This window comes from Notamacropus eugenii, chromosome 5 (assembly GCF_028372415.1).
Source record: "Notamacropus eugenii isolate mMacEug1 chromosome 5, mMacEug1.pri_v2, whole genome shotgun sequence".
NCBI classification, from domain to species: Eukaryota; Metazoa; Chordata; class Mammalia; order Diprotodontia; family Macropodidae; genus Notamacropus; species Notamacropus eugenii.
The window spans coordinates 338,605,070-338,620,760 of NC_092876.1; the positions used below are offsets into that span (position 1 = coordinate 338,605,070).

At 41.0% G+C, this 15,691-nt stretch overlaps 1 protein-coding gene across 1 annotated transcript in view; it reads left to right on the forward strand.

Moving 5' to 3' along the window:
* Nucleotides 1-15,691, forward strand: part of ITGB5 (integrin subunit beta 5) — a 207,611-nt gene that overhangs the window by 144,056 nt on the left and 47,864 nt on the right. Inside the window, exon 10 of the mRNA XM_072616713.1 lies at nucleotides 8,723-9,152. Coding sequence (XP_072472814.1) covers nucleotides 8,723-9,152 — 430 coding nt within the window. The remainder of the gene's footprint in view (nucleotides 1-8,722; nucleotides 9,153-15,691) is intronic.

Below are 15,691 nucleotides of genomic sequence, written 5' to 3' on the forward strand. Positions count from 1 at the left end.
TATGCGGAAAGTACTGAGCCAGGTGTTGGGAAAACAAAGACAGAAAAACGTCCCTACCCTCATAGACCTTACCTTCTATTTGGGTGATAGAGTGTAAGCTATACCCAGATAAGTAAAGACAAGCTACTTTGAGTGAGGACAGAACAACTGGAAAAGTAAGCATCTGGAATGGCTTCAGAGAAGAGGGTGTTTCTGATGGGAGCCTTAAAGAAAGATCTCCATCCTGAGTTTATAATTCTGAGAGGCTAATATGTATTGAACACCGGCTGCATGAAAAACACGTTGCTAAGTACCGTGCGGTATACAAAGAGGAATAAGACCCAGTCTTTTTTCTCAAGAAGATTGAGAGAGTAGGGAGAGAGCAGTTGCTGATATTCAGTGTTCCCAACCGGGGGAATTTGAAAATAAGTCATTTGGTGTTTGTTTTCCTGTCGACAGTGAGGTGTGACCAGCTCCTGGGCCCTGGGCTTGCACTGCCATCTGGCAAACATGGATAGGGCCTGTCTTTGTTCCAGTCACCAGGACAGCCCATGAAAGAGTGAGAGCTAGAATCCTGTTTATTACATGCTGAGGAGGTGGGAAGAGCCCTCCATCTGTACAGCATCTTGATCTGGAGACCCCTCAGGTTGGCAGGGCAGAGTGGTGCTCTTAGGACTTCTTCCGGAAGGGAGAAACAGAGGCATTGAGAGATTCGGGGGCCTGTCTGTAGGAGATCTGGAACAGAAATCTTCTAGCAGTATTTATACCCTTTTGAAAGGATCTAGAGAAACCTGTCCATGACATGTACTTTGTTTGAATGTGTTTTGCAGAACTTTATTTTAAAATACTGGTGATTTTATAGTCATGCCAGGAACCCTGGGGTTTTTGATCCTTAAAATATCTGATAATAGCTCTATTATTGTCAAAATATAATTGAATTGGGGGTATTTCTATTGAATATGAAGGGTACTCTTCACTCTCTCTCTCTCTCTCTCTCTCTAATACATGTTTCTGTAACACTGTTTTTCACTTTACTGAAATACGTGGTATGTATTCCTGAAGAAATGAGTATGGTTTAATTTATTTTCATCTGGAAGCTTAGCAATTTTGTAATTGAGGCTTTAGATTTATGAAACATAACGAATATCAAAAGTACTGTTCAATTTTTTTTTTTAATCAAAGAATCTAAGGGGTTTCTACTTTTTTCTCAAAAAAAAGTATAATAAATCATATAATATAGGTCATTAGAGCTGGAAAAGCCTTATAGAAAATGTAGTCCATTCTCCTTCCCCCTCCCATTGTGATTTTAAACGTGAGCAAACAGTCCCAGAGAAATAAAATCACTTGTCCAAGATAACACAGCTTATTAGTAGAATGAGAGAAATCTTTGTTTCTCAGGGCTTTGCTAAGTAAGCATTGGGATTTCTCTCTCTCTTTTTTTGTCTCTCTCTTCCTTCACCCTGGGATATCTTTGTCTCTCAATCTGTGTCTTTTTACTCACTTTTTCTCTGTATGCATCTTTTTTCATAGTCTCCCCTCTTCCTTTCTCTTCTCCCAACTTCCCTTCACCATTTTCCTATCCATCACCCCTTTCTGATTTCATAAGAAAGAGCTGACGTGTATACTTTTCATTATTTCTCATATTTGTCATACAGATCTTGGTTTACTTTTCACAATTAAAAAAAGCAGATGTAACATTTTCCATTTATTTCTTAAAAATAAACCTGAAAATAAGTTTTGATTTAATGTGTCTCAATTTCTTTTTTTTTTCCCTTCATGAGTCTGAAGCTCTCAATTGGAAGGGGGAAATGTTCCCTCTACCTGATCTAAAGGATTCCTTTGCAATCAAATTAATGCACATAGTAGAGCCTTACCAGTCATTCAATCAACAAGTATTTACTAAGCTCCTACTGCATGCCAAATCTGGTTATTTTCTTATCCAGGGGTTCTTAACCATTTTTTAAAAATAGACCCCATTTGGCAGGTTGGTCTGTTGTATGGACTCAAATAATGTTTATGTTTTTAATTAATAATTGAAAGAAATACTTGATTTCAGTAAGAAATTTGTGAAAATAAAATAAAAATTACTCAAGTTCATAGGCCTCTTAAAATCTGTCCATATACCCCAAGTTAAAGCCCGCTCTTCTAGTCAAATAACAGAGACCATGTGAAGGTTTACAGAATGGAGGTATAAGGCAGGACTTAATTGAATAAAGAATAGTCTAGATGATGGTTTTCTTCTCTCAGAGTTCTTTATTTTTTTTAAATAAAGAAAAACTGGTAGCCTTTTTTGTAGGGGAGGGGAGAAGGCAGGGAAATTGGGGTTAGGTGACTTGCCCAAGGTCACACAGCTAGTGTCAAGTGTCTTAGGTCGCATTTGAACTCAGGTCCTCCTGACTCCAGGGTCAGTGATCTACTCACTGCCCCACCTAGTAGCTTCCCCTAAACCCGGTAGCTTTTTAAAGCTCCCAGTGAGCAGAGGGCAGAGAGAAGATAGCTGTGAGTTAAGTTTCTGCAGCTGATCTGAACTTGGCATGGAAGATGGGATGGGAACTTTATCTTACTTGGTCTAATTAAGGGGAATAAAGACAGGAATCTGGGTCTCATTTCTTGCTTCCCACTGCTGCTCTAAGTCAGCAGTCTCTTCGAAGTTTAAAGTTCATGGTATTCAACTATTTTTAATTATTTTCATTTATTTCATTAAATATTTTCCAATTAATGTAAAAAAATTTAATGATCATTTTAAAAAATTTTGAGTTTTAAATTGTCTCCTTCCCTCCTGACACTTTCTCCTCCCTGAGAAGGCAAGCAGTTTGATCTCTATTATACATGTGAGGTCATGCAAAACATTTCCGCATTTGCCATGTTCATGCCATTCAATTAAACCATTCCCCACCCCCACCTCCCATTTTCATCACCTTTGAAAAACTCTCCCTGTCCTCAATGATTTTTGCACCATGCTTACAATTTTCCTCTCTACCCTCTCTCCTCCATCATGCTCCTTGGTGCCTTCAACATAATGTTGACAATCCTTTTTGATGCCCTGTCTTCATAATTACCAACTTCCTTAATCCCTGTGACCTTCATTTATGATAATTTTCAGGTATTCACCAACATAGTCATGCACCTCATCATCATTCTAAAGTTAAATGGATCTCACAGGACCTTAGAAACCATTGAATCTACCCCCACCCCCTCAACTTTACAGAGGAGAAAATTGAGGCTCAGAAAGTTAAGTGTCTTAAGTAGGATTCAAACTCATGCCTTCCTGATGTCATGTCCAGTACTCCATTTACTGTCTTTAAAACATCTAACTTGATTTACTGGAGTGTATCTAATTAACGATTCTAGGAGGCATGGCGGGGGAGTCATTAAGAAATGGCAGCATTGTTAAGAAAAGAACATCAATACAATGTATTTTTTACATTAAATAGGGGCAGCCAAGTGGCACAGTGGATAGAAAACTGGCTTTGGAATCAGGAGGACCTGAGTTCAAATGTAGCCACAGATACTTACTAGCTATGTGACCGTAGACAAGTCACTTAACCCCGATTGCCTTCTTCCCCCAAAAAACCACCCAAAACCTTAAAAAAAAAGTTAAATATCCAAAGTATACTTCCTCTCTTTGCCTGCACCATCATTGTCTTAATACTTCTCCTACTTCCTTGGTGTAGAGAATCTGTTTTTTGTCCCTCATTATGATTTCTGGTATTTGAACCCTTCCATTACTCCTTTCTGTCTTCATTTGACTTTGTGTTGAATATAGCTTCCTATGTTAGTCCTTACCATGATATTATTCCAACTAGTGGGCAGTGTGGTCCCTGAGAACAAGCACTGGACTAAGAATCATAAGATGTGAGTTCAAATACTGGCTTAGCCGCTGACTTCTTATGTGACCTTGTAGTCACTTACCTTCTCTGGATCCTAGTGTCCTCATCTGTAAATGAGAGATCATCTGAGCTAGATGACCCCTGAGGGCACTTCAGCTTCAATTCTATGATCATGGCCAATCCTCAATATTGGATAATCCTTACCAATGACTTCTTTCACTTCTCAGAGACAGGCATTGTTGGAGGAAATAACAAGATGGTGCTTGATGGTATATACAACAAGAACGTCCTGAGCTGCTCTCTCACTACTAATTGACAATGCTTTTATCCACTTCTTGTTGATACACTATTGAATTTTTCACTCTAGCTATTCCAAACCTTTTTCTACTGTCTTTTGGCACCTCACTTTGGTAATTCTCTTTTCACAATGACTACTTTGGTGTTGCGGAAAGAGCACTGGATTTTGACCCAGAAGACCTGGGTTTAAACCCCAGATCTCTTGCTTACTAGTTGTGTGATTCTGATGAACTCACATAACCCCCTGATACTCAGTTTCCTCATCTGTAAAATGGAAATGAGAATACTTACCTACCACACAGATTTATTGTGAAGAAAATGACTTGCAAACTCTGAATCTCTACATAAATGGAAGTCATTATTCCCATCATGGCTATCTGAAATCAATCCTACTAAATCTGAGAATGTCCTTCTATTTTCTGCCTTTTTTCTGACATGGGTAGTGAAGCTCTTTCTTTTCAAGGCTAACCCTTGATTTGTAGATTTATTTTGAAAACCATTTGAAAATTTTAATAGGCTATAAAAAATTCCTTCTCATTAGACATTCTAAAATATAATTAGCCTTATATATTCTGGACTTTGGCAGAGTACTCCAAGGGGTCAGTTTTTATAGAGCTGTGGGTTTGTTAGGCTAGAGATTGTATTGTAAAGTCAGCCTTGCCTTTTGGTATGCACACAACACATTGTTTTCTTTGTTAATGTTCAACATGGGAAGGCAGTGAAATAAAATAAAATAAAAAAACCCTCTGATTCTGGATGTTTTCTAAAGGAGGTCACTTTATTTGAACATAGAAAGAAACCAAATTGTAAAAACAAAAACAAAACAAAACACTAAGGAAGAAGGGCAAATGTGTTTTTCCATTTTCTTTCTCCAGTTTTTTATTCCCTTCCCTGAGCCAACTACAGTGGGATTTTAGAGATGGAAGGGCCCTTAAAGATTAGCTAAATTTTAGGACTTCTTGAGCTAACATTTAAGAACTTGCTTTTGAAATGTAACTCTTGATTTAAAAGGCCAGTTGTATGAGACTTTCTCCTCATTGGTGGAGACTGTTTATTCATTCCCCCTCCATCTACATTAGGGTTGGGCAGAGTTGGCAAGAGCAGGAAAGGGAAGAGATCTGAGTTTCTTTTAGCTTCTGGCTTCATGAGAGAAGATGTGCAATGCCAACATCACTTAAAGTTGCTAAAGGAAGACAGACTCTTGGAAAAAACTGACAGGAGTATAGCTGGCAGTCTCTATCCTATCCCTTCTTTAACTTGCTTTAGTAGAGATTTTCCCTTGAGTGAAATTTGGGACTCTTTCTGTCTTGGTTAAGCTTAGATATCTCACTTTCAATAGAAGAGTTCCTTCAATCTATATTTTCTGCTACATATTCTGGGGTAGCTCTCATTTCTTACCTTGATTTTTCTTCTGCTGCTCTTATTTGATTTTTAAAGTCATTCATTTGCTCTCTTTTTTCATCTCTTTCTTTAGTTCTTTTAGTGATTCTTGTTGGGTTTGTGTCTGATCCACATTTTTCTTTTAGACTTTGTTTGCAGATGTTTTCAAGTCATTGTCTTAGGAATCTGTGTCTTGAGCTTTCCTATCTCCATAAAATCTTTTTATGCTCAGGTTATTGTTTTTGATTGTTTGCTCATTTTTCCAACTTATTTCTTGACTTTGGACTTGATATTAGAATTGGGCTCTGCTAACCTCTGGTAGGGGAGATGGCTATCCTGAGTTTCTTTCTGTAGCTTGATCTGGGACTCTGTGTTTCCAAGGTGGTGTGATCCAGGGAGAGGTCTGGTCACTGCTCTTCTGATCTGTGTATTGGTTCTTATATAGGTAGGGTCCCTGCTCCCTCGTGACCACAACTATTCCTTTCCACCCAATCCTGTGCCCAATGCTAGCACAGGGGTCCCCTGGAATCCTTCTGACCAGGTTTTGAGTTCCTTTACCATCCTTGTATATTGGGCAACCCCACAGCTGGTGCCTCTACACACCCAGCCAAACCTCTACCCCAGTGTCTGCAAACACCTTTGTCTTGCTGAGGTTGCTCTGGACTAGAAAAATTACACACTGTAACTTTTGTTAGCTTTCCTGCTCAGAATTTGATTTAGTATTTTCTGTGGTCATTTTGTAGGAGAGTTTTAGGGGGAGATTGGGCATTTGTGACTTTCTGACATCTTGACTCTGCCATCTCTGGCATATATTCTTGTATGTTGACTTTCTCTGATTTCTGGGGTTTTTAAAAATTTATTTGTCTTTTAGTTTTCAACACTTCCACAAGATTTTGAGTTCCAAATTTTCTCCCCATCTCTCCCCTCCACCCACCCCAAGACAGCATACATTCTGATTACCCCTTCTACCTAATCTACCCTCCCTTCTATCAGACCCCTCCCTTCTCTTACCCCCTTCCCCTCTATTTTCTTGTAGGACAAGAAAGATTTCTATACCTCATTGCGTGTACGTCTTATTTCCCAGTTGCATGTGAAAACAATTTTTAACATTTGTTTTTAAAACTTTGAGTTGCAACTTCTCTCCCTTCCTCCCTGCCTACCCACAACCATTGAGAAGACAAGCAATATCATATAGGTTACACATGTATAGCCATGCAAAACACTTCCATAACAGTCATGTTATGAAAGACTAACTATATTTCCCTCCATCCTATCCTGCCTCCCCCATTTATTCTATTTCCTATTTTGACCCTGTCCCTCCTCAAAAATGTTTACTTCTAATTACCCCCTTCTCCCTTTTATCCTCCCTTCTATGATTCCCCCACCCATACTTAGCCCCTTCCCCCCTACTTTCCTGTAGTGTAAGATAGATTTTCATACCAAGTTGAATGTGCATGTTATTCCATCCTTAAACCAAATCTGATGAGAGTGAGGTTCACTCTTTCCCTATCACCTCCCCTTCTTCTCCTCCACTGAAAAAGCTTTTCCTTGCCTCTTTTTGTGTGAGAAATAATTTACCCCATTCTATTTCTCCCTTTCTCCTTCTTCCAATGTATTCCTCTCTCACCCCTTAATTTTATTTTTTTAGATATCATCCCTTCATATTCAACTCATCCTGTGCCCTCTGTCTCTATATATAGTCCCTCCAACTACCCTAAAGCCAAGAAAAGAATCAGACTATAGAATTTTATTTTGATGACAAGGAAGACCAAAACATGCAAACAGAAGACAACAAAGTCAAAGCTCCTGCATCCAAAGCCTCCAAGAAAAGTATGAGTTTAGCATGTATAATAGAACCAGTCTAAAACCTCTTCTTTTAAATGTGAATTGGGAACTACTGATGAAATCTGTCAGCTGCCAATCTCTTCTAAGATGAGTAAATGTGGTGCTGTAGATCACATCACTGAAAGCTCCCTCTTCCTTTTCTGCTTCACTGTTGCCAGCCCTGCATGGGTTTAGCTTTCCCTCCAAATTAGAAGTGAACTGTTCCCACTCAGAGAAGCACTCTAATATACTTGTAAGAGATATAGGAAAATACGCTGTTCTACCACACCAACCCCACAACACCCACCCCTCCAAAAAAGGCTTCCCTAGACTGCCAGAGGAGTCCATGATGTAGAAAAGAGTAAGAATCCTTGGACTAATCTAAGACCCCAATTTTACATGTGAGGAAACTAAGACCTGGAAATGGCAAAGTGACTTGCCAAGGTCAATGCTGTGTCAGGAGCTTCTTCCTCTCAGCCCAGTGTCCTCCCTCCACAGTCCCATGCCACCGCATCTCCTCCATTAAGTTACTCTCAGGATAATTTCCAATGCCAACTTTTAGGAGATTTAATGTTCCCCAAGGACAAAGACTTTTTTATTTTGTCTGTGCCTCCCACATATACTGGCAGTGTGCCTGTGGACAGGTCACTTACCCACTTAGTGTCCCAGGTGAAAACATAAATTGTATACATTTACATATAAATTACAGAGTATGTGCCCATCTGCCTTGGAAGAGTAATTTTCTCATCTACAGTTCCCTATAGCAATGAAATCAGAGGATCAATTCAATCCCAATTTTATTTTTTTTAAGTTTTCTTGATGGCTTTTGTTTTTATGAAATCAGATTTCCTCTACTATCTCCCAACCATGGAATCCTCATTTGTAACAGTGGTATTAAAAGAACAAAAATAACAATTCAGCAAACCCTTCCTCCAGAGGGACCAAGAGTGGAGAATTTGAGGCCTTCAGGTCACATATGGCCTTCTAGGTCCTTAAGTGTGGTCTTTGGACTGAATCCAAATTTAACAGAAGAGCCTCTGGGCCCCAACCTTCTACTTCCCTTCTTGGCAGGAAACTTGTTTCATAAAATTTGGATTCAGTCAAAAGGCTATACTTGAGCACCTAGAAGACCACATGTGGTCTGAAGGACTCAAATTCTCCAGTCTTGGTCCTGAACTTGTCACTTGGTCCTGAACAGGTCACCTCCTGAACTCCAGATAGTCTATGTCTGACAAAGTATACAGTATTCTACATCTGTAGTCCCCCACTTCTTTGGCCAAAGGAGAAAGGTGCATTTTCTCCTCTCTTTGTCTGGGCTCATTATAATTATTCAGCATTCTCTTTTGTTTTATTGCTTTTCCTGTTTATCATGTTAGAGTCATTGTACATTTTCTCTCTTCTTACCTACCCAGGTATCATTTGAGGTCTCTGTAGAAGCCCGAAGTTGCCCTTCCAAAGACACTGTGCACACGTTCACCCTGAGGCCTGTTGGATTCCGGGACACCTTGGAGCTCGTGGTGACCTACAACTGCTTATGCAACTGCACCAATAGGACTGAGCAGGACAGCCCCCGGTGCAGCGGGAATGGGACCTACACCTGTGGCACATGCGAGTGCTACCCAAGCTACCTGGGCTCCAGGTGTGAGTGTCAGGAGGGAGAGAACCGGGACCTCTACCAAAATCTGTGTCGGGAGATGGAGGGCAAGCCCCTGTGCAGTGGGCGGGGGGAATGCAGCTGCAACCAGTGCTCCTGCTACGAGAGTGAGTTTGGGAAGATCTATGGACCCTTCTGCGAGTGTGACAACTTTTCCTGTGCCAGAAACAAAGGAGTCCTCTGTTCAGGTAGGTATGTGACAGGGAAGGACCTCTGCTTTGCTTAAGCCCTCAAAGGTGGGAATGCAGCTGCCTAAATATATGTCCCACCACCCTAGGTGCTGTTGGATGCCTTTGCAGAGATGGGTGCTCCTCCTCAAGCCATCAAACCTGCTTACTTCCCTCCTGGGAAGGCAAAATGATATAGTGGAAAGAACAGTGGGCCTGGTTCAAATCCTGCCTCCAGCATTTATTACCTTCTTGACCTTAGGCAAAACACTTAACTCCTTGGGCCTCAATTTCCTCATCTGTAAAATGAGGGAGTTGGGCTACATAGTGTCCAAAGAAGTTCCTTCCAGCTACAGATATAGAATAATATGGGTTTCCTTGTCTCAGAGATGCAGGTAGTGGCAGGCTGCTGGGAGTTTCCACCATGGCTGCTTTCCTCAGGGAAGACAGAATTAAATAGTGAACATTTAATTGGTGCCTATTGTTCTAGTCATCCAAGGGGATAATTTAGAAGAAATAGATAACAGGGGCTTAAAATTGGGATGGAATTTGCGAGGTCTAATTGAATGGCTTCCTTAGAATGATTATCAATAGTAACAGTTTTAGTTATTTTTTTCTTTTGCTCCTTGAAAGGGTCATTCCCTGACTACTTCTTAAAGAGGCCTGTTCACTCAATGGGTGTTACTTCCCTCTAAGTGAGCACCTGAAAAGGCCAAGGTCCCCCCACTGCATCCTGGGCCATCCCCAGTCATCCTGATGAATATCTGGTCACTAGATTCAGATGGCTCAGGAGGAGAAGTGAGGCTGGTGACCTGCACAGCCCTCCCTCACTCAAATCAAAGTCAAGCGTAAGTCATGTCATCATTTCTCTGATGGCACGGTCGTCTTCAAAGATGAAGGACAAACACAACAACAACCATTCAACATAAGAATGTCATCTATTGCATCCCTGAAAGCGGGTCTTTGAGCACCACCAGTGACAAGGAGGTCATTATTATTAATCTGTTGCTGGATGGCTCAAGTTGTTGGAAAGTATACACACACACACACGCACACACACACATGAGAAGGAGGAGGGAAGGGAAAGGGAAGGGACCTTATTATAGACTCTTGATTAAGTCCATTTTCACATAGCTAATGAGTGTCTGAGGCCATATTTAAGTTCAGGTTTTCCTGACTCTAGGCCCAGCTCTCTATCCACTGAACTACCTAGCTGTCTCCTTGCAGCATACAAGAACAGCAGAACAAATTTATTTCCCTTATATTGTCTTATAAAAGACAATCCTTCAAATATATAAAGATATATATGTAATATATATATAAATATATAAAGATAAATACATCTCTAAGGAGAGAGTCCTTTGTTTTATGAGGAATAAGAAAAAATATAGTTTTGGCAAAAATAGTGGATGTGGAGCAACTTTTTAAAAATTAAAGTTAAATTTTACTGCTCTATGTCACCTATATTTCCCAATGTTCCCCTCCTTTCTCTGCCTTCCATAGGGATATCCCTTAAAACAAACAAACAAAAATAGAAAAGAGAGGAGAAATCACAGGAGCATAAATTTATAGCTAGACAGGACCATGAAGGCCACTAAGCCCAGGGGACACTGAGGCACAGAGCTGTGAAGTGACCAGTCCAGAGTTATACAAGTTACTGTATATCTGATGTAGGTTTGGAATCCAGGTCTTTCTCATATCCACTGTTCCACACTGTCTGAAAACAGTTCAGCTCTATTAACCAACATATCCAAAAAGCCTGGGGACATATGAGTGTGGGAGTATAGAACAGAAACTGAGAAATCCTGATCATTTAGGAAGTAAGTCTAGGTCATGGTGCATGGTGTGGTTTGGGAGTAAAGAAATAGCTATTCCTCAGAATGAAGGGAAATTCTCAGTACTGAGAATGCCTAGTGCTTTACAAGTAGTGGTTTGCTTATGTAACTCTTGGCCCAGATGTGCCTTTCCAATGTGTGACTTCTTGAGCCTGCTGACTGAGAAGAGAAGTAAGGAGTCAGATCAGAAAGAGGAGACACACACTCAGAGAACCTATTGGTAATGTTGTGGGTCAGTCAATGAGCAGTTATGAAGGGCCTACTATGTTCACTGTGCTCGGTTATCGTTGGTCAGTTGTGAACAACTCTTCATGACTCAATTTGGGCTTTTCTTGGTAAAGATACTGGAGTGCTTTCCCATTTCCTTCATTTTAGAGATGAGGAAACTGAGGCAAACAGGGTTAAGTGACTTGCCCAGGGTCATACAGTTAGTAAGTGTCTGAGGCCAGATTTGAACTCAGGTCCTCTTGACTCTAGACCAAGCACTTTATCTACTGCAACACTTAGCCACCCTTACAACTGTCCATGCAGAGCAGTGTCTGTTCTGTAACTTAGTCTTAGACGGTTGCCTGGGGTCCTGAGATCCTTGCCTAGTCTGTGTGTATTAGGTGTGGAATTTGAACCCAGAGAGCTGCCTTCTCTCTATCTTCTCACTGCTTCTCATGCCCTTGGCTGAAATGAGGACTTGGGCCCATTTGTGTTTTCGGTTAATCATACCATCCCTGCTTCCTGTAGGTATGGGGCCATGACTTTTTCTGGTCCCTGAAACAAACTGTGGTTGGGAGATTTAAGAAATAGGGATATGAGAGAACCACGCAAAAACTACACTTATTTAAGTGTACAGATGATGACTTTTTTTTTTTTTAACAAATTATTTGATTTTATTTTCAGGTTCATAAGTATCCCTCCCACAACCCCCACCTCCACTGAGAAAGCAAGAAAAACAAAACCCATTACAAACATGTATAGTCAAAGCAAAACAGATTCCCACATTGACTGCTTCACTCTGCCTCAGTTCACACCAATCTTTCCAGGTTTCTCTGCTGCCATCCCCTTCATCGTCTCTTTCAGCACCATGATATTCCATCACATTCATCAATCAATCAACCAATCAATAAACATTTATTAAGCATGTGTTATGCACACATGCCTTAACTTGTTCAGTCATTCCCTTAGTGATGGGCATTCTTTGACATTCTGATTCTTTACCACCACAAGGAAAATCAGCTGATTTCCTCCCCAACTAATGTGGTAAAACTAAACGTTACTCCTTCATGGCTTTTTAGAAATAGAATGGGCTTTAGACATCACTTCTCATCTATGACAAGACTATAACATCTATAACGTAGACTCTCATCTATAACATAAAGGGGTCAGTTTGACCCCTTTATGTTATAGATGAGAGTATAGGCCCAGACAAACCAAATGACTTACCCAAGGTCACACACATTATCAGCCAAGCCTTCTAAGTCCCAATCCAGTCCTCCTTCCATTCTGTCACAGAGAGCAGTACATCACAGCATTATAAAGAGGATCCAGGACAATTGCTTTCATAAAGCAGGCTTCCTTGCATAGAATGTCATGAGAAGATCCTCCTTTCTGAGGAGGCTGCATGCTGCAATGAAAAGAATGCTGGATTTGATATCAAAAGACCTGGGTTCAAATCTTGACCCTGTCACTTACTATGTGGTCATGGACAAGTTCTTTTTACTTGTCTGGGCCTCAGTTTCTTAAGCAAAAAAAATGGGGAGTGACGAAGAAGTGCTGCTGAGCTCAATGATCTATAAGATTCAGTCCAGCTCTAAGTCTCTGATCTTTGAATAGTTCTGGAGTGTTCTCCATTCCTTTGGAGTTTGTTCAATTGTTTCAATCTTGACCCCTTTGGGGGTTTTCTTGAAAGAAATATTTGGGTGGTTTGCCATTTCCTTCTCCAGCTCATTTTACAAATGAGGAAAGTGAAGCAAACAAGGTTAAGTGACTTACCCAAGGTCACACTACTAGGAAGTGTCTGAGGTCACATTTGAACTCAGGAAGTTTGAGTCTTCCTGATTCCAGGTCTGGTACTCTATCTACTCTATCACCTAATTGCCCTTTGGCCCTGTACTTAAATCCCTAGGAAGACCTGGAGTAGATATTAAGCATTAAAATGTTTTTGAAAAAGATATAGGAAAATATACTTGAGTTAGAATTGAATTCTTCTCTTTCTTGTAGCAATGATAGTAACAACTTCTATGTTTATAGTGACATATTTTACAAAATGTTTTAACACAGAATTAGTAGTATATTAGAAAGAGCCCTGGGTTTGTAGTCAGGACTAGATTTCCCTTCCTGGCTCTCCTACCTACTAGTTGTACCACTTGAGCAACTCGGTGAGTATCCCTAGGCCTCAGTTTCCTCATGTGTAAAATGCAAAGGTTGGGTTGGAAGATAGGTTCTATGTTTCTTATCTCCTCTAAATCCTATGGTCTCTCTAGGCCTTATAACATTCCCACAGAGAGAGTGGGAAAATGCCAGGAAGAATCCTGAGGAATTCTGGGAATTCTGGTTTTGTACATGTTGCATGATTCCCCCCCCCCCCATTCCCCAATTCCTAGGGTTCTCCCTGGGTCTTGGAGCCCAGGAACAGAAGAAAGCCACCTGAGACACAGAGATGTCTCAGTGGCGCTTGGTAGGGAAACCTTTCTTTTACTTTGTAAAAGGAAAACTCTCTTTTAGTTTTGGACTTGAGAATATATTGAGGGAAGCCATTGTGTTTGGATATGCTGCCTGCAAACCTTAGAACCCTTGGTGCTTTTGAAGCTACTGTTTTGTTTTGCAGAATTTCACCGGCGTCTTCCCCTGCTCCAGACACTGGGGGCTGCTGCCCTCGTTTTTATCCAGCTCCTCCTTCCTATACTCAGACAATCCTGTGGCATTGGGAAAGCCACGCCTGTCATGGTGTAACGGAAGTATGTGGGGTTGGCTAGGACTTCTAGACCCAGTGACACATGATACTCCAAGCGGGCACTCTTACTTGTTTAGGTTTGCTATGAAAAAGAACACTTGGATTCTCCTCTTCCTCCCCTCTTCCTTCCCCCATCATGTGACAAGAGTCAGACATTTTTAAAAGATTTGAAAAGGGCTGCAGCTATTCAGAACCCCCTGAAGAATCATAGGGGCATAGATCTAGGGCCGTAGGGGCCCTCAAAGGTCTTCTGATTCAATCTTCTCATTTTAGGGATGAGGTAATTGATATTCAGGGGTATAAAGTGACTTGGTCAGAGGTAGAATTTGAACCTAGGTTCTTTGACCACAGAGTCAAGAATCTTGATATTCTTGAGAGGAAAGCATTTCTAGGAATGTGAATGTCCACTGAGGTTGTCTTGAGTATAAATATGGGCAAGTTTTTTAATCTGGATGTGGAAAATGTGCTCTACCCAGAAGTATGGGCGGGCTACCTTGGAGCTGAGCCAGTAAGATCTTATAGCCCACTGGCTGCCCCAAGTTCAAAACTACTGACACTGTCTGTGATAGCTGAAGTTGGTCAGATCTTGAAAAATGAATGCCAAATATGCCTGTTCCTCATAAGGTCCTAAAGCCAGGGGATCCATCCATTCTACCTGGAACAGGTTCAGTGCAATAAAGATTAATAGCTGATATCTATCTATGGGCTTTAAATTTTGCAGAGTGCTTTGCATATGGTATCTCATTTGAATCTCAGAAACCCTGTGAGCCAGAGTCTGAAGAACTTATCATTCTGATTTATAGATGAAGAAACAAGTTTAGAAGGGTTAAATAATGAGTCTGGCTTATGGTAACACAGCTTTTTGAGGTATGATGTCTTCATTTTTAAATTTAAAAAAATTCTTATATATAGGTGTAGGAGGTGGGCAGGGGAGAGAGAGAGACAGGAGACAGAGAGAGATAGAGACAAAGACGCACAGAGAGAAACAAAGACAGGGAGGGAAGAGGAAGGGGAAAGGAAAAGACAAGGGAGAAGGCAGAGGAAAGGGCAGATGAGAGAAGAAGAAGAAGGGAGAGGAAGGGAAGAGAGAAAGAGAACATTGCAATTGTGAAAAGTATCTGATCTGGTTCAAAGGTGTAATTTGAACTCAGAGCTTCCCTGCTCTAAGATCAGAGGTATACACGATGACAAGTGGCTATCCCTATCCCATGTCAGTTCACACTGGATCCATGGGACTCCCTGAGAAGGGGAACATTTATCCAGGTTGCCAGAATCTAATATTTGCACCTTTCCCATCAGCTTTTCTCTTTTTTTTAAAAAAAAAAAAAAAGGCAGCATACTATTGGGCAAAGTCAGTGTTGATCCACTGGAGTTTTAAGACTTGATAGTACAAGCCCAGAGTAATTACAAAAACACTTTGTTGTCAGTTCTCTCTTGTTCCCGTGTGGTTCTCATCATTGTGCATGTGCAGCACTTAGCACATTGTTGACACTCAGGTGTCAGCTGGTGGCCTCTGGAAGTATCAGGGAGCCTGTATTAAGTGGGGTGTGGGTGCTGATGAATACCCAGAGTTGGAGGCTTCAGTTCCTTGGCGCCAGTGGTTAGCTTAGAACTCTCTGTCTGGAATTGTTTGTATCAGGTTTGAGGTTTCTGAGCTGTTGTTCTTTTTGGGGTTTTTGTGGGAGAGAAACTTGTTTCCCAAGAGCTGGTCTGGTCTTGAGTGTGCTGACTCAGTCACTCAGACAGCTGACTTCAGCTTTTCCAGAGGCTTCCCCCCTCCC